Source organism: Arachis hypogaea, chromosome 7 (assembly GCF_003086295.3).
Source record: "Arachis hypogaea cultivar Tifrunner chromosome 7, arahy.Tifrunner.gnm2.J5K5, whole genome shotgun sequence".
In the NCBI taxonomy this organism is placed as follows: Eukaryota; Viridiplantae; Streptophyta; class Magnoliopsida; order Fabales; family Fabaceae; genus Arachis; species Arachis hypogaea.
Genome location: NC_092042.1, coordinates 19,265,540 through 19,291,783, shown reverse-complemented (window position 1 = coordinate 19,291,783; position 26,244 = coordinate 19,265,540). Strand labels below are relative to the sequence as shown.

General features: G+C 31.0%; 1 protein-coding gene and 1 long non-coding RNA gene across 6 annotated transcripts; one reads left to right on the top strand and one right to left on the bottom strand.

The window, feature by feature from the left end:
• Nucleotides 1-211: 211 nt before the first annotated feature.
• Nucleotides 212-9,585, top strand: LOC112702720 (probable O-methyltransferase 3). Of its 5 annotated transcripts, none has more exons than XM_072199253.1 (2): nt 212-1,081; nt 5,015-5,253. In XM_072199253.1, exons 1-2 carry the CDS (start codon nt 293-295, stop codon nt 5,099-5,101), a joined length of 876 nt encoding a protein of 291 aa, XP_072055354.1. In that variant the 5' UTR covers nt 212-292; the 3' UTR covers nt 5,102-5,253. The 5 variants fall into 5 exon arrangements, with proteins under 5 accessions (XP_072055354.1, XP_072055353.1, XP_025609656.1 ...); XM_072199252.1 differs by lacking the exon at nt 5,015-5,253 and adding an exon at nt 1,212-1,646; XM_025753871.3 differs by lacking the exon at nt 5,015-5,253 and adding an exon at nt 8,989-9,585 and having other exon boundaries at nt 213-1,081.
• LOC140174469 (uncharacterized) lies at nt 5,646-13,061 on the bottom strand. Its single transcript, XR_011863803.1, has 2 exons — nt 12,809-13,061; nt 5,646-6,151 (listed from the first exon to the last, which is right to left on the bottom strand). It is a non-coding gene; the product is annotated as an uncharacterized lncRNA (long non-coding RNA).
• Between the last annotated feature and the right edge of the window lie 13,183 nt (nt 13,062-26,244).

The window sequence follows — 26,244 nt, the reverse complement described above, 5'->3', positions numbered from 1 at the left end:
AATTAAGATGAAAAGTTATTGTGCTATTTCACTCCTATTAATTAGCTGTGAAATTGTGGTATAATACACGAAAATGTAATTATTATTATTATTATTAGAAAATAAGTTATTTTTTATTTACTAAAAAGAGCCCGAACCAAAAATACATGTTGGGAAATTAAAAATAGTACAACGCATTATTGCCTTATAAATAGACCCAGCTACATAGTATATCTTCGATAACATAAATGATCTAGTTGTTCAGTCTTTTGGACAAATTTTTAATCCTTCATTTTATCAAAAAAACATTATTATGGAATTCCAAAGTGGAGAGAAGGCTGATAATGCCAAATTTCTTAAAGCTCACAACCACGTGTGGAATCATATTTTGAGTGTTAAAAAAACTCTGTCTCTTAAATGTGCTGTTGAATTGGGCATACCTGATGCCATGCACAATTATGGCAAACCTATGCCACTCTCACAACTCATTGCTTCATTGCCAATTCATCCATCAAAAACTTCGTTCATCCATCGCTTGATGAGAATCTTGATCCATTCCGGCATCTTCACTACCGAAAATGTCACCAATGATAATAATGAGGTTGAAAGTGGGTATGTTCTAACCGATTCATCTATGTTCTTACTTAAGAACAATCCGTTCAGTGTGACATCTTTGATGCTGTTCAGCCTTAGTCCTGTTACGATAAAACCATGGCATCATTTGTCTGATTGGTTCAAGAACGACGATCTCACAGCATTTGGGACCGCACACGGAATGACGTTTTGGGAGTATACTGATAGCGTGCCTGAATATGGCCAATCCTTTAATGACGGCATGGCAAGTGATTCTCGATTTGTTAGTAGTCTGTTACTTGATGATAAGTGCAAGGGAGTGTTTGAGGGATTGGAATCACTGGTTGATGTTGGTGGAGGTACTGGGACTGTTGCAAAGGCCATCGCCGAATCATTCCCAAACTTGAAGTGCTCTGTGTTTGATCTCCCAAGTGTTGTTGCTGGCTTGCAAGGAACTGACAACCTTGAATACATTGCAGGCGACATGTTTGTTGATCCTATTCCTCCTTCTCATGCCATTTTGTTGAAGGTAAAAATTGATTAGATACTTAACCTTTCTTATCTCTTATTTTTACGAAAAAGTACACAATTCCTGATAAAAAAATAAAAAAGTGGTATTTTCTCGTGAAAAGCACTCACATACATATTAAATTACATAGCTGACAAGAAAAAGAAGAAGAGGAGGGACCCATCTGATTTTTTCTCTCAATCTGACACATAAAATATGTAGAAATTTTGATGGTGTTGATAGCAAAAATAAACATGATGAGATGCTGTCTTGAGAGAACAACGCGTGGCTGGTGAACTCTGCTACGTGGGTCAGGCTCTATTCTATGACTGTCTAGGACTAGGAGTCTTGTTTTCCGTTCTATGCAGTAAGATTAATTAGATATAAGTACGTTGTTAATTAAAAGATATTTGAACCATGCTGGAGATTTGGTGTGCTGGACTGCAGTGGTCGAACCATTTCATGACTAACAAGTAATAAGTTGCTCTAAATAAATAGAAGCATTGTTATATGTATACTTTATATTGTAGTTAAATAATTATAACGGTAAGATAAATAACATAAGATAAATACATTATTGTTGTAATATAGTTTGTTCATTATACTTAATTTATTAATTGAATATTTATTCAACTTTTTTTTGTAACAAATTAAATTATTAATTTATTACTACTCATATAATTTAACATAAAGCAATAATATAATTTTCATCTTACTACCACTATTATTATTATTATTATTATTATTATTATTATTATTATTATTATTATTATTATTATTATTATAGTCATCCAATGGTTATTTATCGACTATAAATAGCAACAACTTTTCCTCAAACTTAATTAGATATCAAGGATTTTAATTTCGACTACCTATAGGCTATAGCTACTGCGATTAACGAAGTTATTATTTTGTCCAATTAGAAAGTCAATTTTTTAGCCAACAACAGTTATTTTTAAAAATTTTAAATTTTAAACATTGAATTTTAACTCTAAATTCTCTATAAAATGAGGGTTAAAAATTAAATAACAAACAGAATAACAAACAAATTTAAAGATACCTAACATTAAATAATCTATACGGATGAAAATACATATATTTAAAGTCAAATCTTATTAAATTAAATATAATATTCTAATTCATTATCCATCCAATAGAGCTTTTTTTTCTTAAAATAAATTTAACTTTTTTACTACAATTTTTTATTATAATATTCTAATATATGAATGACATTTTTCTAGCTCTACAAATTTTGTACTACTTATTGTTATATTCGAATTCGATTTTACTATGTGTATATTAAAATTAATTATTAAAATTAATTATTAGTATAAAATATATGTTAAAATATAAAATATATATTAAAAATAAATTAAATAACATATATATTTATATATAAATATATAATAACTAATTTTAATAATTAATTTTAATGTATAAATAATATTTTTAATTAAATTTATGCCTGTATTTTATTTTTATATATATACCATGTGCTTTGGTCATTGTTAAATAAAAAAGAATTCCTTTTTCTTCTTCTTTTTATTATTATTATTATTATTATTATTATTATTATTATTATTATTATTATTATTATTATTATTATTTATTATTATTATTATTGAGTTAATTAAATAAATATCACCAACCAATTTTTTAATTAATTAAATAAATATTACCAACCAATTTTTCTTACGTATAAATATATATCTAATAGTAGGACTCAAATTTTCGCAATTATATTCCCCTATATGATAGCCGTCGTTCAACAAATAATAAGGTAAGAGTAAATTGTTAAATTAATTTTTAATTTATTTTTTAAATTAATTTAAAAAATAATTAAATGCGTTTTTAAATATTTTAAATCAGTTATTTTAGTTTTTTTGTCACTTTTATTATTAAAAATCTTAAAATTTATTGATATGACACGTTAAATGATACTATAACACATATCTAATAGTCATAATTAGCGATTAACATGATAAATTTATAAAATCAGATCAAATCAATTCTAAATTGAAAAATTTTAATACTTTAAATTTTTTTTTCAATTAAGTTTTGATTTCATCTAATTTTATAAACTTATCATGTTAATAGTTAATTAAAACTCTTATGTGTGTGTTGTAATATTTATCGTGCCAAATGGTGCCATCAACAAAAAAATGACTAAAAAATTAATATAATTAATTTAAAACTTTTGAAAGACAAATTTAATTAAAAAAATTTTAAAATTAATTTAAAAAATAAATAATCTTTCAAAAATAAATTTGATCATTTACCTGCTAAGATAAGCTTTTCTAATATTTTTTGGTATAATATATAAATTTTATTTTAATGTTCTTGTTATGATTAAATATGTATCCTCTTTAATTAACATGTGTTATTCAACTGCTATATTATAATAATAATAATAATAATAATAATAATAATAATAATAATAATAATAATGTGTTTTATTTTTTGTTTCGAATAATAATATATTTAGGTACTAAAAATATTATTTTCACTTTGAATATTATCTACATTTAGAGAAATCTAGATAATTCTAGATACTGACTGCAAAAAAATATTGGCCCAATTGCTGCAGTCCAGCACCAAATCGGCAAATCCCCAATATGGCTCAAAAATCTCATTTAACTAACCATATAATTACATTTAATTAACCTTATGAGAAGGAACCGAAAATAAGATTCCTTAATAGTCGGTGCATAAAGCCTGATTCAGTAGGGGTGGCAAAGCGAGCCGATCCGTCTCAATCCATTCTGTCTCGTTAATCAAAATGAGTTTAAAATATTAATTTATTTTATTTTATAATGAATTGATAGGTTGACGGATTAACATGTTTGACTCTTTTTTTAAATAAAATTTATTAAAATTAACCAAAAAATAATAATTAAAAAATTAAATACAAATTAAAAATAGTCAAATTATAATATAATTTTTTTACTATTTTTTTAGAATTTTTAACTTCAATAAAATTGTTCAAAATAATATTTGTCAATAAAATTATCTTTATTTTAAAAAATAAGTCACATAATTTGAGCATATATACGAAATTGTAAAATAAAATAAATAAAGTTAATAACTAAAAGAAGAATAAAAACAAAAAATGAAAAAAAGAGTGTTTAAAAATTTTATAATTATTAATTTTATAATAGTAAACACTCTTTTATTTAATTAAAAAAAATAAAAATCTTTGGCCCAGCGGATTGGTCCGCCCCGCTCCGCCAAAACCCGCCAATTTAGCGGTGCGGGTTTGACGGATTTTTTTAATTTGGCGGGTTCTAAATCCTAGCCCGACCCGCCTTTTTTAGCGGGTTTAGCGGATCGGCCCGACAGGCTCGACTCGTTTTGCCACCCCTATGATTCAGATAGTAGAATTTATTTGTCCTCCCATGATGACACACAAGGACAACATCACATGCTTATTTTTAGGGCAATTTATTTAAATAAAATAGATAGGAAAAATCTTTATTCAAATACAATAATTGAGATTTTTTTATTTGCATATACTGTTATTGTTTTATGTAATTCGTGGTAACATACCAGTCTAAAGATTCGATAATTCCAAAACGTTTGGATCATTAAAAGGTTCCATAGCAAACTATGTTTTTTAAGTTTTTTTAATAACTGTTAAATAGTCTTTTTCTAATTTTAATTACAAATTAATCCCATATATTTTATTTAATTATAACAATTATTTTTTATTTTATAAATTATTATTTTATCATTCATCTATTATGTTTATTAACAATCAAAATAAAAAATAATAACGAATTAGAACTTTCATTGATCGTAATAAACTTTTTAATCATTCTAATCGATTAAAAGTTTATATTTGATCGTGACGTTGTCTAGGACTGTGAAATCGTATTTTTTTAAATCAATCAATTGGATTATAAAAACAATCAATTGAATTTCAAATCTCACATAACTCAATCGATTGAATTACAGGTTATCACAAAACAATCAATTGAAAATTGCAAAGCAGCATGGTTTTCGCAAAAATCAATCGATTGGTCATATTACCTAATCGATTGAACAATGACTAAAATGTGGTTTTTTTAAAATTCAATCGATTGCTTATACTACCCAATCGATTGAATGCTTCAAAACAACCTGAGGTCTCACAATTCAATTGATTGGTTGTGTTACCCAATCGATTGAAGTCATCAAAACAATATGGATTTGTCCAATTCAATCGAATAGTTGTGTTACCCAATCGATTGAAAGCTTCAAAACAATATGGATTTGCCCAATTCAATCGATTGGTTGTGTTACCCAATCGATTGAAAGCTTTTACAATTTTTTTCTATTTTTATGCACTATAGAGATATTTTAGTTTAAAAAACTCATATTTTTATGATGAAGTAATGTCATTTTAATTTATTATTTCAACAACAATGCCATACAAATTTTATGTCTTGTGAATTATATTTTATTTTATATAATTAATTTATGTAAAAAAATTCCATATCTTTTTATTTGTTTGCATTCTATTTTGTTCTTTTCATTTGTTCAAGATTTGACCTCTCTATTGAATCTTTACTAGAAAAAAAAATACCATGCAATATATATCAAAGCATTTTAATAATCTGTTCATATATTGCTAAGACATATATGAAGTATATATATTACAAATTTTTAATTAATTTTTCCTAGATTAACAATGGAAGCCCCCTTTCCAATCCTCCATTAGAGCGATAAGACTTTTAGACTTACCATCTTCAGATTTTACAGTTTCTTTAGGAGGCACACGATCCGTTATTTCCTCATTGTAAAGCTCTAATAATGTTACTTTCATGTTGTGCTCTACGTTCTGAGCCTCCAATATATCGAACATCTGTTTCACAGCTTCGGAGATGACACCAGCATCGCTCGACAATTCGCCATTTTGCACGATGAAGAGCACAGAAGGATAATTGGATTTTAATACAAAATATTTGAGCAGATATAAAAAGCAATTAAAACAGGAGAATATTGAATATCTCCTGCACCGCCGATATCCCCTGCACCATCGGTAATTTCCCCATTGGGGGTGTTTGATATGAATTTCTCAAAAAAAGAGGAACATTTCAAGCAACGAATTCCCTGTCAAAAATAAGAACATTCATTACCAGCCAATACATGATTTCAAAAAAGGGTAAGTCAAGAGACATTATAATTACCCAGGCATCGAGTCATAAGTTTGCACCACTCTCTCCACTCTCTCATGATACATAAAGAGATTGATACACGATTTTAATGGTGTGATTGAATAATTGGTGATAGATTATTCACCAATTTATAATGTTAATATTAAAGAAAAGATAAGATTAGAGTATCTAAATTAAAATAAAGTCTTAAAAATTGAAGATAGAATTTTAAAGTTAAGATAGATGAATAATAAGATAATAATTTATAAAAACGATAAGAAAATTGAAAATTGCATAGTACACAATTCAATCGATTGGGTAACACAATCAATTGATTGAATTGTGAGACCTCAAGTTGCTTTGGAGCATTCAATTGATTGGGTAGTGTAACCAATCGATTGAATTTTAAAAAGCCCACATTTTAGTCATCGTTCAATCGATTGGATAATATGACCAATCGATTGATTTTTGTGAAAATCATGCTGTTTTGCAATCAATCGATTGTTTTGTGATAACTTGTAGTCCAATCGATTGAGTTATGGAAAACCTGAAATTCAATCGATTGTTTTGATAATCCAATCGATTGATTTTCAAATAAACACGATTTCACAGCCCTGACGAACGTCACAGATCAAATATAAACTTTTAATCGATTGGAATGGCCAAAAAGTTTATTACGATCAATGGAAGATCTAATTCATTATTGTTTTTTATTTTAATTGTTAATAAACATAATAAATGAATGATAAAATAATAATTTATAAAATAAAAAATAATTTTTATAATTAAATAAAATATATGGGATTAATTTGTAGTTAAAATTAGAAAAGAACTATTTAGTCGCTGTTAAAAAAATTTAAAAAATATGTTTTGTTATGAAACCATTTAATGGTCCAAACGTTCTGGGACCATCGAATCCAGTGCCAACCTACCACATTTTAGAGGATTACACATAAACTGTGGTAGGTTATTACAGTTTATGAAGAGAGTTGTTTAATCATAAACCATTGTAACTTACAGCGGTTTATAAAGAAAGATTTTTGAACATAAACCATTGTAACTAGACACGGTTTATGAAGAGATATTTGTATTCATAAACCTTTGTTACTTGCCACGGTTTATGAAGAAGAAAATTCTATAAACACACGGTGAAAATTTATGCAATATTTTTACAATATTTTTTTAGTTCCAATGAATAAGCATTTAAAAAATCATCTTTGAATCCTAAATCATGTAATTCAAAGATTATTGCATTCATATTTTTTAAAATTTAAAAAAAATAAATTTTTTTGTATTATTATAATTAGTTAAATGGAGAAATAATAACAATGACATTGTAATTTTAATTAATAAAATAAAATAATTTATTTATTTATTTATATTAAATTATTAATTTTAGTTAAACTTAAAAGTTAATAACACTTTAAAAATAACTAAAAAAATTTAAAAATCTTATGTGAATCAACGTGTACATAAAATATGATGTGAAGATAACTATAAATATCAGGATAGTCAATAAGTAATTACCGAAGAATAAAAAAAGCAAAAAATGATATTATAAAATAATAAATTAAAATTTTAATTTATAATATTATTTAATTGATATATATCTAATTTTTTCTTCCTATTTTTTTACTATTTCAACTCTTAGAATTTACAATTATTCTTTGCTCTTTTTTATTCATCGGTAATTACTTATTGACTATCTAATGTCTATATTTATCTTCACATAATATTTTATGTACATGTACATGTTGATTCACATAAGATTTTTAAATTTTTTTAAATTATTTTTAAAGTGTTATTCCTTTTAAGTTTAACTAAAATTAATAATTTAATAGAAATTAATAAATTATTTTATTTTATTAATTAAAATTACGATGTCATTGTTATTATTTCTCCCTTCAACTAATTATAATAATACAAAAAAATTATTTTTTTGAAATTTTTAAAAATATGAATGCAATGATTTTTTAAATGCTTATTGATTGAAACTAAAAAAAATATTGTAAAAATATTGGATAAATTTTCACATAGAGTTTTCTTCTTCATAAACCGTGACAAGTAACAAAGGTTTATGCATACAAATATCTCTTCATAAACCGTACTTAGTGAGTAACTTGTCACGATTTATGTGTAATCCTCTAAAACGTGGTATGTTACCACGGATTACATAAAATAATAACACGACATGCAAGTAAAAGAATCTCAATTGTTGCATTTAAGTAAAGATTTCTTCCATTCATTTTATTTAGATAAATTGCCCTTATTTTTACTATTTAGCAGGATTTTTTTAAAATAAAAATTTTTTTATTATTTTTTTAAATAAGATTTTTGGACTTTAATTTCCTAAATACGATTTTTTTTAGTATTTGGGCAAACTCTAAAAAAACAAGTTTGTCGTACCCATAGGCGAACTCTATAAAAATGATAGAGTTCGCCGTACCCTCCCTAAAAAAAATCGTATTTGAAAAATCTTGTTTAGAAAAATAATAAATTTTTTTATTTTATTTTAAAAAAAAAAGAAGCCCTATTTAGCACCATAGAATTTTCTAAATATGTATGGAGTAATTAATTACCTTTAATAATTCACTTTTTGAAACATGTTGATATTTTTTTAATTCAAAATGACATTGGTTTTTGTGAAAAGTGTGGACTAAATAAAACAAAAATACAAAAAGAAAAATTAAAAGGCTATTTTAATTCAAATTAATCTTATATTAAAAAATTATGCAAATATATGAATTAAGTTTGAAAAAAAGTAATTTCATTTTACTTTGAATAACGATGCAGTGTATTTTGCATGACTGGAGCGATGAGGAATGCGTGAAAATATTGAAGAAATGCAAGGAGGCAATCATGCAGAAAAGTAGAGGAAAGGTGATTATCATAGACATGGTTGTGGAGGATAATGACAAGAAAGGTTATTATGATCAATCACTTGAAACACAGCTCTTCTTTGACATGCTTATGATGATGTTGGTCTCTGGAAAAGAAAGAAATAAAATAGAATGGAGCAAGTTAATTGTTTCTGCTGGTTTTACTGACTATAAGATAACCCCAATTCTTGGATTGAGGTCAATCATTGAGATCTATCCATAGAACATAAGCTTATTGTTATAATAATCTAGGCTAGTATTACTGGCTAGTTATATATTGGGGATGAGAATAATGGGTCATGAGTTCTATGAGCAGATTAATTACTATTCCCTCATCATCATAAAAGCATATCTATTTTGGCATGTGTATTGTTGGTTGCACACGAAATAAGCACGTATCTCTATTTTGGCATATGTATAGTTGGTTGCAAAAGAAATAATACTATGTTCGTGTCAGTTCAATATATGTATAACAGTATAAATGTATCATTGATAAAGGGTGTATTTGTAATTTCTGACTTGGTAATTTTCATGCATGATTTAAAACGATTTTTGAATATTCATGTTTAATTTAAAACCATTTCTAAATTTTCATTTTTGGTTCATATTATTCTTTTAAGTAACGATTTCTAAATTTTTAATTAGCTCAAATAATTTCTAAATTTAATTTTTATTTTTTATTCATATTATTCTTTTAAGTACTGTGTTTGTCAATAATATAAGACCATATTTTTTATAATATAATTTGTCAACATACTAATTTTAGTTTCATATGTACAATATGATATATCCATGTATCATTTGTAATGTCAAGAACATTTATAAAAATATTTGTATACACATTATATATAGAAATAAAATAGATGAAAAACTAATGAATTAAAAAAACATTGAGCATTTTGAATTCACGAAACAAAAAATATGAGAAAATTGGCTAAGAACTAAAAGGAATATTAAGAGATTAGTAGATTTTGTGATTTATAATTAATAATTAATTATTATTAATATTTTTAATAATATAAAATTACATTTAATAATATAAAATTACTTATTTTTTTATTAATTAAATACTAATTAAATTTTAATAAAAATACTGATTTTTTAAACTTTCTCAAGAACTAATTTAATTCCCGCCTTTTAATTCACAAACTAATAAGTGTCAATACTCAATAGTACAAATTCATAGACTAATTTAATTTATTTATATAATGATAAAGTGACACATAATACATGCATAAATTATCATTTGATATGTGATAAAATGGTTTACATCAACCTATCTTGTTACAGTCTACAAATTATCACTTATTATATTATATGTGGCCAAATTATGTTATAATATAAGAAAAATTTTAAACGTATCGAAAACACTAGTATTTTAGTTATTTTAATGGTTGATTTTAATTAATATATATTATATATATTTTTTATAATTCAAATCAATGATTAAAACAATTAAAACACTAATATTCTCAATATACTTAAAATTCTTCCTATAATATAATAGCATATGACACTAACTATCTACATTATATATGCCATTTCAACACGAAATGACAATTCAAAATTTAGTTTAAACGATTTTTCTTGAATTATTTTTGGTATAACACATAAACACACGAAAACATAAATATTATTATTATTATTATTATTATTATTATTATTATTAAAAAATAAGTAATTTTTTATTTATTAAAAAGAGCCGCAACCAACAATACATGGTGGGAAACAAAAAATAATACAAAATGTTATTACCTTATAAATAGACCCGGTAGCAGCTAGACAGTATGGGTTCCATATAATGTTAGTTCAGTTTTTTATGGAATCATATTTTTAGTTTCATAAACTCTCTGTCTCTTAAATATGCTTCTGAATTAGGAATACCGCATATCTGATGCCATACCCAATTATAGTAAATCCATGCCCGGGACATATAAGGAAGCTTCCACAAATTTAAATTGACAGCAACCAATATTTAAAAAAAAAAAATTCAAGCATTAGATAACACATATTTGAGACTTGGTTATTTTTTTTTTATCAAAAAAATGTGACCTGAAAATAGATATACAAAATTAAGATTTGCTCGGACAATTTTATTAACAGATATAAGGCTAGTTTAATTGTTCAAGATTATTCTCAAGAGTAGCGTATCAATTATGAAGAGATTTTTACTGATATTATTGTTTGACTCACATCTGTTTGAGCTATTTTTGTAAATGCTACAATCAGTAAATAATTTCTAAGTCAGATAAATGTAAATAATGATTTTTTAACAGTGACTTAAAAAAAGTATACATAAAACTCTTTTGAAAATATTCTTATTCTCTTAATAATATTGGTTTCATTTACATTCCTCATGAAAATACTCTTTTTAATTGTAAAAGTGATAAAGATAGTATTTTTCTACTATTATATGTTGATGACATAATCATTACTGACGATAATGTTAATGGTATCATTGATCTTAAAACAAATTTTCACCACTACTTTGAAATAAAAATTATTGACCTCTTAATTATTTTTTTGATTTTAAAGTTATCTCATAAAAAAATAGCATTTATCTTTCTTAAGTAAAATATGTATATAATCTTTTTGCTCGGGCTAAAATTACTAACATAGAATCTACTCCTCTTGAGCCTACTGCTAGCTTCACTACTATGAATAGAATTGCTTTGGATAATTACATTCTCCATAGACAATTGATTGGTGGTTTTTTCTACCTAATTATTACCCAATCAGATATTTTATATCATGTTCATGTTGTTAGCCAGTTCTTATTAGCACTCCGTATTAATCATTAACCAATTCTCAAGATCTTCATTTTTTTTTTGCTCAGTCTTTTTTGATCTTTCAAGCATATTTTGATGCATGTTGATTAGAATGACGATTTTACTGATTTTCGTTCTACTAGTCATTATTATTTATTTTTTGGTGAATGTCTTATCTCATGGCGTGCCAAGAAATAAACTTTTACATCTTGATCAAGCATCAAAGTAGAATATCGAATTTTGACTGATATTTCTGCTAAAATCGTTGCAATTCGTTGGCTTCTTAAAAATTTGGAGGTTACTCAGTCTTCTCCCACTAATCTCTGCTGTAATAATAAAAGTGCTATTCAAATTATTTATAATAGTGTCTTTTATGAGCAAACTAAGTAACATTGAGAATGACAGTCGTTTTGTACGATAACAATTTTTTATTGGTACTATTTGTTTAGTCGTTGTTGGGACTATAAATCAGATAGTTGATATATGGGAGTGGATCCTCTCCAGTGGAAAAAAACTGGATGATATCCAGTGGAATATCTCACCCTTCATTGCATTCTCTTTCTTATTTATTTCTGGTCCCACTTGTAGAATTAAAGGTGGGAGATTACACTTTATTTCTGGTCCAAACTCATTAAGATGGTCTTTTTAACTCCCATTTAAATTTGAAGAGGATATTAGAGTATAATATAATTAGTACAATAAGTATAGATTAGTAGAGTTATTAAAAATTATTGAATGTTAGTGGATAATTAGTAAAACATTTAGTAAAATTGTTAAAAATATTGTTAAAATATTTGTATAAATAATCTCTTTATATCAATGAATAACACAACCCTTGAAGCATTGAATTACCTATCCCATCTATTTTCCCAATTTGCAAGAGATGTAACCAACACCAAGAATCAATTAATCACTGTATTTAGACATGTGAAAAATCAAAAGAGGTTTGGGAGAAAAGCAACTTACCCACATCAGTAGAAGAGGATATCGATAACTTCTATCGATATTGGAAGGTGAGGAAGCTCCTTCTCCAGCCCAAGCGAGGAACTCCAAAGACGTACAGTTGACGGCGATTCTGAATTGGCTCATATGGAAGACAAGAAATCAGATGCTGTTCGAAGATGAAGCCTTCTCGGTGGACACAGTCGTGGCTTCCGCTCTCAAGCTCTACAATGAAATTCAACAATCCCTCAACTCTTACATATGGCACTATTACTTTACTTTTCTTTCTTTTCTCTTCGAATAAGTTTATTATTTTTTATTGGCTCTTTGTTTTGGAGTTTCGGGAGAACTCTATAATTTTTTTTCCCAATAAGGACACTTGTAATTTCATTTAAAAAAGTAATAAAATTATTTACTTTTGAAGAAAAAACACCACACAGGAACAAATTTTTTAATTCCTTCGTATATTTCTTTCGGTCTAAAAGAAAACTAATCCAAAAGCTAAGCAAAATTTTTTCCGTATCCACAGAAACGAGCAAATTAAATTACACTGAGAAACGATCAAATTAAATCAATCCAAAATTGTTATGCATGTATGTGTCAATTTCTCCCTGTCCAGGCCACGGAAACCTGCAAAGAAATCTTTCCAAAATTGTTATCATGTTGTTAGTCAAAAACAAAATAAATTGAAGTATGGAAGTTAAGGTTGGAATAGGTTTTTTCGAAGGACATAGTCAAAAGAAATTCATCAAGGAGAGAAACAAGGTTAATCGACAAGTTCTTTTTGTAAATTCATATGAGCATATAGAAAGTAAATAGGTTATAGTTTCTTTGACTTGGTGTAAAGAATTACAATTAATACTACTTTGTTTAATTTGATGTAAAAAAATAAACACTTCTTCTTTAATGTATATATGTTAATGTTAATGTTAACGTATATATTTATTGAAATTGTCTAAACTGCTATTTTGAATAAATCTAGGTTTACAGTTGATGAATTTAAATGAAAAACACAATTGAAAAAAAAATGTATATATCACTATTCAATTTTAGAAACACTTAAACAATTTGACATAACACAATTGCAGAAAACTAATTTAAAAAACAAAAAAATGACTATTCAATAAAAACATAACATGAATTGAAATTAACCCTCCTAAAACCCAAATGAACTGAAATTTGGTCATACATGAATCAAAATTTATATTAATAAAAACTAAAACTTCTATAATCCTTTCGGGGATAATTCATATTCTGTGCATCACAAAGGCTGGAATTTGACTGAATCATTGATTTACCATCTAAAAGGTTCAACTGCAAAAAATAAAATAAATCACATATTAGCAAAATCCACAAATGATATTTTTCCTAATCAGAAGCAAATCAAAGTTACCTCGTTTAGAGCTGGCTTTTTTTTTTCTTTGTTGCATTTGCGATCTTTTTTTTTTCATATTTGATCCCAATCTGTTCTTGGGACGGCCTCTTGTTCTAACACGTGGCGGGCTTTGAAGGTCGTTAACATCGCGTCTTCGTGAGATAGCGAACTTTTACCTTTACTTTTTGCTTAATATTCTTGCATCTCCGCCATGACATTATCAAAAGCCCGATGCAGAATTACAGTCAGCTCCTTGAATTCTGACGCAAATTCACAAATGTTGTGCGACCGAAACACCAAATCGTCGATTCTCTTGCTTCTCGGCTTCAATAGAGGCTCGTCTTGACTGTTCTTGATATGTGTGTGCCTCCTCTTTATGTTGTTCCTCCAGCGTTCTAGTATGTATTTTGGTGCCACTTTATCTACTCGCTCAAAACTTAAGACACTCAAAGAATGACGGCACAATATACTCCTTGACTCAAACAACAAGTACTGGCACTTTACTTTTCGTGATACTGCATCGTAAGTAACAAAAACCTTATTGAATTTGGAGTGAGAAACCTGCTTTACAACTTTGTATGTCGTAAAATCTAAAGTGGAATGCATTGATCTTGTTATACAATTCACCTTTCCTCTGAATTGTGATTGAACTTTCCTAAACTTCTCGTGAGTATACACATGCTGAAATTGAGCCTCTATTGCTGAGATTATTGCACACGGTATCACAGTGTGAAAATCTGTAGCATCAAATTCTCTCTCTCTCTCTCTCTCTCTCTCTCTCTCTCTCTCTCTCTCTCTCATTGCTTTCTGCTTGCTAGACAATTATCGTATTGCTTCACAAATTGAATCAAGGAGCTATTGCGTGTGATAAACTTGTTAAAAAATGCATGCATGCTCTCGCTCCTTTGTATGCTTCTCATCCTGCCCCAAAAGTGGTGATCTAGATAAATTGAAATCTATAAATTGCGATATTCAAATAGCTTTGTTGAATGAACTGAAAACAGATGCAGGGATGAACCGAAAGTTATACACATTTTCACAAAAAAAAGTAACATCATCAAATAATTTGAATTAAAACCTCAGTTACCTAAAAGCCACTTATTGCCTCCAACACTGTACTTTATGACAAAATTATTCCAATTTCTGTCGAATGCATCTTTTGTAAACGAGTTTTAAACGACATGACTCATCTCTTGTTCATTTTTTTCGTGTCGCTTGTACCTGTTTAATTTGTTTGGGATCTCCTTCATTATATGCCAAATGCACTATCGGTGAATTGTTGTTAGCATACTGATGCGTGAGCATTTTATACCATTTTTCAAATTATTTTCATATTGTTTTTAGTTAGATTTGATTTACTTTTACTTGATTTTAGTGCAGAAATCACCTTTAGATTCTACTTTGAGTTTTTCTTGTGTTTTTATGATTTTAGATGAAATTCGAAGCAGTTTAGAGAAGCCTAAAGTAAGAAAGGAAAATGCTGGCAGCACCCCCTTGGGCGCTGAACGCCCACCTGGCATTTAATGCCAGCAGGGGGCACAAGCCAGAGATGCACGCTTCTCTCCTTGGTGTTCAACGCCCATTCCTGAAGTTGAATGCCAGCAACATTCCGTTTCACACCTCTTTGCCCCCTCCAAGTGGATTTAGCACTTCTTAGTTTTATTTTATTTTCTTTTTGTTATTTTTATTTAAAAATAATATCTTTTAGGTTTAGCATTTGTTATTAGGTTAGTATTTAAAGGAAAAGATCATTTAGGTTTAGGATCTACTTCCTTCTGCAATTTCAGAACCTTGTTTTCTCTGTAAGTTATGAGCAACTAAACCTCTTGGTTAAAATTAGGAGCTCTGTTTATTTCTATGGATTAAGATTATTATTCTTCAATTTTAATATATATTTGATTCAATTCTAAGGTGTTGTTTTCGTTCTTAATCTTAAGAAACTGGGTAGAACGGGAGTAAGACCCCTTTTTCTATATGAGTTCTTGTGATTCTCGGGAGATTTATCTCGCTTGAACCACAGCTTGAAAACACGCCTCCTAGATGGCTAATCATACAACTCGATGGAGATAAGCAACATCTATTCAGTCGGGATTGGGGTGATTAGGGCCTTTGTGGTATAAACTAGTTTTTTGAACTTCACCCTCCAATCCGAATCGAATGACCACAGGAGTGACATTTGATGAGGATCAGAGGAGATTAAATCACTAAGGGATTAGGGTTTAATTACTTACAGTTTGTCATAGAATGAATCATTCATTATTAAAATAGTTAGTAAAAAATTTTAAATCAGAAAGATAAACACCTCCGAGATCTTAACTGTTTTCTTATATTGTTCTTACACCAAACCTTTAATTACTTTCTTTATTCTTCTGTTTATTTGTTTATTCGCTACAACATCAATAATTCTCTTTTACTATTTGCTTGACTAAGTCTAACAGGATAATCATTGCTTGCTCAGTCCGACAATCCTCGTAGGATCGACCATCACTCACCTGAGGTATTACTTGGATGACCCAGTGTATTTGCCGGTTAAGTTGTGCGAGTTCTAATTTCGCGCACCAAGTTTTTGGTGCTGTTGTCGGAGATTGCTCGTGATTAACAACTACCAGTTGTCTTGTTGCTTAGATTAGGTATTTTTATTTGTTTTTGTTTAATTTATTTTTCTTTTAAATTTGAATTTTCATATTTATTTATTTTTCCTTATTTTTGAATTTTTTTCTTCCTTTATTTTCTTTTAGTTTTTTTATTTTAAGTTTGGTATCCTTTTAGGATTTTGTCTTTTCTTTTCAAAAATTTTTTGCATATATTGTTGGATTATTACTAAACTAAAAAAATTAAACTAATAGCTAAAAGTACTGGTAAATTTGATTATTCAATTTGATTTATTATGTTTATATTATTTCTTCATAAAAAATAACATGATATGATTATTTATAATTTTGATTTTATTTCAACTAAATATTATTTCACTTATTTTTTTAAATGTTTTTTTAAATTCTATAATGTCATAAGTTTATTTAGAAAAAATAAAATGGCTAAATGTTATAAAGTATAAATTTTTTATTTAACAGTGACTCATAAAAAAATAATGAAAGGTTATTATTTCTACATTACAAGAAAAAAACCCATTCAGGTACACTTGAAAAGTATAGCCAAAAGTGAAAAAAATGATGCCTTAGGCTACGACTACGCTTTTTGGACTACAGCTACGCTTTTTGGGGTGATTCCTATTCGGCCATTGCCTATTCTTAAAGGCTATACTTTTCAACACCAAGGACTACGCTTTTGACGTTTGGGAATAGGCTACGCTTTTCAAGTGATGCTGTCCAGGACCAAAGGCTACGCTTTTCAGCTTCCATTTTTACCAGAATAGGTTACGCTTTTCAACGCTACTGCATCACTTGTTAAACGTAGCCACATTGTATATTATAGCTACTCTATATAAGTGTAGCCCTAAGTCCGTTTTTTTTAATTTTCTGTATAACCATAGCTACTCTATATAAGTGTAGCCTTAGGTCCTTCATTGTTTTTTTTATTTTCTATATGTATATAATATTCTAATAATTTTTTATATAACATAATATTTAATAATATTATTACTGTAACACCCTAATATTCAAATCCTTATGCTCGAGTCATAAGTCAATGATATTACGATGGTACGACACTCAGGTGGATTTTTAATATATAAATATAGGTAATTTCGAAAGGAGTATTAATCGAGAAGCCTGAAAAGAGTGGAAATAAAATCGCGAAGACGTAACACTCACGTTTCGACAACGAAAAGTTAAACTGTGAAGGCGAAAGCGATATACGGACAAGGCATAAAGGAGATTAAGAGATAGATAACAGATAGATATATATAACATAAGTAATAGCCACTAGTCGCGACCCGCGAAGTTTAGGCCGGCTAGGGTACAGTATGAAAGTAACTGACAACAGTACATCCTAATCTCTCCCAAAGGAAACATAAGAGCCTCTATAGGCATGTTCCAAAAGAGTTCAACACATAATATAATCTTTTCAAAACAAAGGTGGAGAGATTCTAAGCAAAACACAAGGTAGAGAAAATAAATATCTTCGCCGTCTCTCAGATGAACCGCAGCTCACTTCTGAGCACTTGAACCTGTATCTGAAAAACAAGAAATATATACGGAATGAGAACCCCGGGCCCATGGGTTCCCAGTACGGTAAAAGTGCCAAATAAATACCATGCACTGCAATAAAAACTCACTAAGCATCCTAAACTCCTTTTCACCAAGTATCCAGCCTAGATTCTCACTAATCCATGAATAGGCATCTGTCGTAAGGGGATACTAAATCTAGTTCGTGTTGCACATGTTTCCCAACTTGCTGATTCTTCCATGAATCAGACTCAGAATCATAAGCAAAACCATCACCAATTGTTCTGCCTCAGCAACTCTATATCAATACATCATACCCTCGCCTGGAGCTAGTGAAATCACATCACTGCGTCTACCCAGGGGGGCTCAAATTATCTCATTCAAAAAATCATCATCATCATGCAATCGCATCATCAATTCATCTCATCAAGAACAGCCCTCAACATCTACCGACACCAACATGAGGGATCTCTCAGTTGTACAAACACAAGCAATACAGACAAGTAATACACAAATAAGATACAAGTAGAACAAGTAGCACATAATCAGGTAACATAGCATATATGATGTAGAAATCCAAAACAAATAGGCAAACCCAAACAATTCAAACATATGCAAATGATGTATGCCTGCCCTATGGCTGATGATATCATCTGTCGGTTATATAGCCAACCCGACATGTCCTGGTAGCTAACCATGGACAGAAACACCCCTTGCGGAGCAAGTAGGTTTGAGCTACAACCCCCTTGCTACTACCCGCTCAACCCAGAGCCAGTGGAACAACCACTACTGCGGCTACTACCCAGGTGGGTGTTTAAAAGCTCAACCTGGAGCGAGTGGATTCACCACTACTGCCGCTACTACCCAGGCGTCACAATCTCTGACCTGGAGCAAGTGGGACGAACCACAACCCTTGCTACTGCCCAGGTATCTTAAGCATTAACCCAGAGCAAGCGGGACGAACCACAACCCTTGCTACTGCCCAGGTATCTTAAGCATATATTCATTCAATCTCAATTCATATTATCAATCCTCATTGTTATCAAATCTCAAACATTAACCTGGAGCAAGTGGGACGAACCCCAACCCTTACTACTACCCAGGTATCAGAGCTACATTCATTCAAAACTCCATAATTAACTCATTTATCATAAACATCATTTTTTCGTACCATACCCGGAGCAAGTGGACAACGCCACTGCCTACTACCCGGGGTTACACATCACATTTCAACATTTTCCATTATTATCCATTTAACACATTCATTCATTAATCATATATGCATTTATACTCAGCCATAATCAATAATGGCTTTGCCGTGACCCGACAATAACTCAGCCATCCGGCTCATGGTTCAATCAAGAACCAGCCATTTATCAATAAATATAGCCCTTCGGCTCATGGCATACACGGTACTCCTACCGCCGTCCTCCATATCTCATATAATCATCGTTGATCACCATTGATCATAACTTTTTCCCTTGCTTCACTCGCAAGTTACCACATTCCCTAGTTCCTTTCTCATTACTAAGCATATCATAATGATTTAATACATAAGGGGTGAGATCGGAGGCTTAGAAGTATGAGATTTGGCTTTTAAAAATCAAATATCAACTTTGGCATGAAAACAATGCCACGCGTACGCGTACTCCACGCGCACGCGTGGATGGCCTTAAAAACTCATCGACGCGTGACAAACCCCATTTGTAGGGTTTATTTTGTATTGAGTTTAGGGGATTTTATCACCTTTTACCCACATTTACTCAATGAAATAGCATGATTTTGTATATTCTCCTTTAATTGTGCTTAAGAGTGAAAACATGCTTTTTAGGACTTAAAATAGCTAAATCTAATTCTCCTTGATTCCATTAGATGCCTTGATATATTTGTTAAGTGATTTCAGATTTAGGAGGCAAAGATTGGAACAAGGGAATGAAGAAAAAGCATGTAAAGTTGGAGAACTCATGAAGAAATGAAAGAACCGGAAAGCTGTCAAGCCGATCTCTTCGCACTTAATTGACCATAACTTGAGCTACAGAGGTCCAAATGATGCGGTTCCAGTTGGGTTGGAAAGCTAACATCCGGGGCTTCGAAATGATATAAATTTTGCCATATGTTGCTTCGCGTTCAGGGCGCGCACGCGCACTTTGCGCGCGCGCACCGATTCTGTCTGTGGCCCACTTTAATGAAATCGTCCCCAACGGTTTTAGGAGCCATGTGGGCCCAATCCAACTCATTTCTGATGCTATTTAAGTCAAGTATTGAAGGAAAATCAAGATACTTTAGGTACTTTTGATCATTAGCTTAGTTTTAGGAGTTAGAGTTAGTTTTAGAGAGAGAAGCTCTCACTTCTCTCTAGGATTAGGAATTAGGGTTAGATTAGGATCTCATAGTTCTAGGTTTAATTCAAGTCTCCTTCTACTTCTACCTTCAAGTGGTGATTGCTACACTTTGGTTCTTCTTTCTATCCCTATCCTCTTGTTGTAATTTCTCTTATTTTGTCTCTAGGTTTTGTAATTGAGATATTCTTGTTCTTTTGTTTCCTTTTAATAATGCAATTTAAGATAATTCATGTGATTGTGATGTTGTTGATTGTTGTTTTGTTAATTCTTTGTAATTGTTGGTTGTTGATCCCTTTTATTCTTACAAATAAAAATGCTTTCTTTCATTACCCTCCAAGTGTTTGATGAAATGCTTGAGAGGATGTTAGAGTAGGATTTTATGTTCTTGGCTTGAGAAGGTAACTTAGGATTTCTTGAGTCACTAGTGTCCAATTGATTGCTAGTTGATAGCCATTAACTCTAGCCTTCATTAATCCAATTAGTGGAAAGCTAGGACTTATGGACTAGGATTGATATAACTCACTTGACTTTCCTTTGTTAATTGATTTAAGGATGACTAAGTGGGATTAATCCTTGCAACTACCATACTTGTGGCTAGTGATAATGATGAAGACCCTTGACAACCAAATCTTGCCAAGACCATTTTGTTAATAAAGTTTTCTTACCATTTACTATTCATTTTTCTCATCTAAAACCCCAAAATAAATAAATCCATAACCAATAACAAGAACACTACCCTGCAAGTCCTTTGAGAGACGACCCGAGGTCCAATACTTCGGTTTATAAATTCTAGGGGTTTGTACTAGTGACAAACAACTTTTTGTATGAAAGGATTATTGTTTGGTTTAGAAACTATACTTTACAACGAGATTTCATTAGTGAAATTCTAAACCGTAAAAAATCTAATCGTCAAAATGGCGCCGTTGCCGGGGAATTGCAATGGTGTTATGTTATTGGTTATTGTACATATGTGAATAGTGTAAATATCTTTCTTTTTGCTTCATTTGCTAGTGTAGAATTTTATTTTCTCTTTCCACCATGAATTCTCACTTTGGCTATGAGTTTGGTTCTAATTATGTTGTAGGTAATGAGAGCTTCAATGAGGATGTGTATCAAGGACGGAACAACCAAGGGTGGGAGGAGCCATATGCATATGATCAAGTCTCGTGGCAACAACCTCCACCAATGCACTACGAAGAAGAACCATTCTATGATGCATATCGATCCAATGGCTATGGTGATTCACCTTGTAACTTCCAAGCACCACCACCATATGCTTATGAACCATACCTACAACATAACTCTCAACCATTCTCACAAGCCTTTCCACATCAAGCACCTTCCTATGATCCATATCCACCATATGACCAATCATCCATACCATATTCTTATGACCATTATGAGCAAGAACCCTTAGAACCATCACAACCCTATCAAGACTACTCCCAAGAACCACCCCAATACACACCATCTCCACAATTTTATCAAGAGGAACCACCTTTCTACTATAAACCCTCTCTCCAAAATAATGAACCCTCTTATCCACCCCAAGCCCCAATAGATGACTCTCTCACATTGCTACTTCAAGGACAAGCGGATATGCAAAGGAACACCCTAGAGTTTGTGACTAACTTGACCGAGGTAGTGTCTACCTTAGCCTACAAATTTTTGAACACTCAAGGTGCTTCCGTGGCCACATGTGAAGAATCCATTGAAGATCATAGCATGAAGGAGAGATTGGAAAACCCGGTGGAAAATGAGGGAGGCTATTTTGTATTAGAGCAATTGGAGGAGCCTATGGTTATTGAAGAAAAGGAAGAAGTGGTTGAGGATTTAGGAGACGTTGAGAGTCCATGGGAATGTAGCATCATGGAAAACTCTTCCAAGAAGCTTAATATTGATGTTGAAGAGGGTGCGCAACCTCCAAGACATGTCATAGTTGAAGACTTGGAAGAGGTTTATCAAGAAATGGATTCAATCATGGATGAATTTCTATCTACAATCGAATCCTCTCCCATTGGACATGAAGTTGAAGTTATAGAAGAGTGTGTACAACCTCCCAAGGAAAAAGTTGGCATGGTGTATATTGAAATTGAAGAATATGAAGAGGTTGATCAAGAGATGGATTCATTCATCAATGAATTCCTATCCAAAATTGAATCACCTCCCATTGGGCAAGATGAAGTTCTTGAAGACAACACCAAGCCATGTGGAAAAAGGAAAAAGGTTGAAATTGAAGAAGCTTGTGAAGAGGTGGAAACAATCAACGAAGAGCACACGGAAGTGGACATCGCAATGGCTAAGTGTGGGGAGACCCCCCTTCCCAAGCCACCATCACCTAACATAACATTCAAGTGGGTAAAATTTCTATCCCTAAGCTTCACTTTCTCACTTGAATATGGGTTGATTGAAAATGATGGTCAACTTAGAGCTCTTTGTGGAGTTAAGAGTAAGAGGGAGTGGTGTAATGGTTGGAAAAAGAACGTTAGGCTCATTAAGGTTAAACCCTCAAGGCATAAATACTATGGTTGGAGGAATGCTAAATTGTATGGGTCTAGAAGGAGAATTTAGTGCATAAAGGAGAATTCTATATGCCTACCACCCAAGTTGAATCATGATAATCAACTAGAAGATGGGTGTGAAAATAAGATATGGGATCCCGGATCACAACATGAAGACCAATTTTGGGAGCTCATATCTTGGGGAGAACCTCACCCAAGTTTGGTGAAGATGGTTGGAAATTCTATCAACCAATTGAGAGGCAAAGATCCTTGGAGATTCAAGGATGAGTACAAACATAAGCCACCATGACAATGAGCTCCTCAAAATGTCCAACTTAAGGACAATAAATAAAAGTGCTAGGTGGGAGGCACCCCACCATGGTAAACTCTCTCCATTCTCTTTTAGTTTTGTTTAATAAGTGATTTGATTTGCCATTGTAGGTAGATTTTCATTTCATATTGATTTGTTTGTAAAGATTGGTTGTTAGTATGTTGTATTCATTAGTAATAGATGAATAAATCCTAAAATCGAATTGTATTTTTGTGAATTGTTTGATATTTGATTGAATAAAGAAGAGTTTTGGACATTATAGGGAGCTCTTGGGCATTTTTTTCTGCTTTTTGGGCAAAAAAAAAAAAACGGCCATCGGCGCGTAAGCACGCTGTGCGCGTGCGCGCACATTGCACTTCCGCAACTTCTGGTACAAAAACCAGAGAGTTGTGCGCGCGTTATGTCAGCATTGTGCTGGGAGCACAAGCTCATCCACGCGTAAGCGCGCTGTGCGCGCGCGCGCGGATCGTCCCTGCTGCATCCACGCGTGAGCGCGCTGTGCGCGCGCGCGCGGATTGTCCCAACCTCATCCACGTGTAAGCGCGCTGTGCGCGCGCGCGGATTTGCTCCCTGCTTTTCCTCTTCCTCCTTTCTCCTTCTTTCCTCTTCTCTTCTTCTTTCTTTCTCATTTTTTTTTCTTCCTCTCTTGCAAGATTTTTTTTTCTTTCTCTTTTCTCTTTTAATAAAAAAAAATAAAAAAAAGGAAAAAATTTTTTAATAATAAAAAAAATATATAATAATAAATAAATAAATAAAATACTAAAAAAATAAAAAAAATTAAAAATATAAAAAAAATTTTTTTTCTCTTCTTCCATTTTCTTTTGTCTATTACATCTGCATACTTTTATTCTTTGCATTCTAATTTTGATTCTATAATTTGTTCTCATTTTATTTTTTGAATTTCTCATTTTAATAATGGTGTTGAACTCTCTCACTCAATTGTTGAGAATTTCTTGCATTTGTTTTGGTGCTTCATGACTTGTCACATTAATTGTAATATTTGTCAACACACAAGATTAGTGCTTTATTCCCTCCTAATTCATTACCCTTTGTTTTTTTTCTTGTACCGCTTCATCATTGAGTTAGGATGGAATTAAATGCTTTCATGCGTATCACTAATCTTGTTTGTGTCAATCCTTATTTGATCTTGATGCTCCATATACTCTCCATGCTTTAACTTTACTCTTGCATCAAGTATTAGTTGATGTGCCCTTTGCTTAAATTGTTTTCTTACTCACATGTTGTAGCTACCATGTAGTAGAAAACCATACTCTTATTTGGCATTAGCCCCATCCTATGTTCTAATTGCTTTGATGTCTTTGTTATAGGCTTAATTTTCTTTCTTTTTCTCTCCTTCTAGGTTGGCCACCAAGAAGGAAAGGAATGAGAAAGCTTCTAAATGGGGCAACAAACAAGTTCATCCGCACAACCCTTTGAATAAACTCATCAATTGTAGCAACCCGTCCACCTTGCTCTTCTTTGCATGCACCGAGGACGGTGCAATATTCAAGTGTGGGGAGGTCGTCCGACCGATCTCTATGGGTAACAATTTCCTTTTTCAACATCAATGTTAGCTAGCTATTGCATTGCATGATAGGTTGCATGTTAGTTAGAATTTATACATATTTTTACCACTTCTTTCTTATTAGGACTACTTGGTTAGGGTGATGATTTCCTTTCCAAGAAACTGTTTTAGGGCACCCTACCAATTTGAATAAGAAAATCTGTGGAACTTGCTTGAAAGAATTTATTTTGGAACATGGTTTTTGAGCTAAGAACACAAGCAAGTGAGATTTGAGCCTAATAGTGTGGTTACATCTTATAACCACTTATTTTTCCTTCTTGTGTGTATTATTCTCTTCCTATGATTGTGATCTTTGCTTTGTTTGAGTCTGTATGTCCATTATTCTTTGTATTCATGCATTTATATGATTGAGGCCATCATTTCATTAGCTCACTTACCCAAATAGCCTTACCTTTTATCTTCCTTTGTTAGCCAAATTTGAGCCTATGATTAACCCACTTTGTTTTTAATTTAGCACATTACAAGCCTTAAAGCGAAAAACAATAAAAGTCCTTATTTGGATCTTTGATTGGCTTAGGCTAGTGAGTGTGAGTGTCATCCAAGAGTGGGAAGACTTTGGGACATTGGTTGGGATAAAAGGGTGTTTGTGTTTTGTATTTTTATATTGGGGAATTGGGTACATGCTCATGTATTGATTAAATGTATAGACCTTATGCATTGATGTTCTTGTATATAGTTTGAAAAAAAAAAGAAATAAAAGTTAAAAAAAGAAAAAAAAGAAAAAGAAAAAGAAAAGAAAAGAAAATGTATATAGAAAAAGAAAGAAAAAGAAAAGCAATAAAGGGGACAAAATGCCCCAAAGTGAAGCTCAAACAATAAAGAATCAATGCATATGGAATGTGAATCAAAAAGGAAATGCATGAGTATGTGAAAAAGTGAGGAATGGGTAGTTAGTTTAGTACTTAATTGTATAGGTCATTATATAGGTTAGGTGGGAAGGTTTAAGCTAATCAAAGAACCAAATCCTAGTCCACTAGCCATATATGATCCTACCTTAACCCTAGCCCCATTACAACCTAAAGAAAAGACCTCATGATAATTGTATGCATGCATGAAATAATTTTTGATTGTTAGATGAAAAACAAATTTCGGAAAGCATGATTAGGAGAGAATTGAGAGAATCAACCCCAAACACCGAGCGACTAGAGTGCAAACACTCCCGGTGAGGGTTCGATGCTCAATTCCTTGATTCCCGGCTTTCA

What these genes read in the sequence shown, in the direction of transcription:
- LOC112702720 (XM_025753871.3), top strand. Translation starts at nt 293, where the DNA reads ATGGAATTCCAAAGTGGAGAGAAGGCTGATAATGCCAAATTTCTTAAA. An exon ending in CTCATGCCATTTTGTTGAAG is followed by an intron (nt 1,082 to 8,988) that starts GTAAAAATTGAT and finishes ATAACGATGCAG; the next exon opens with TGTATTTTGCATGACTGGAG.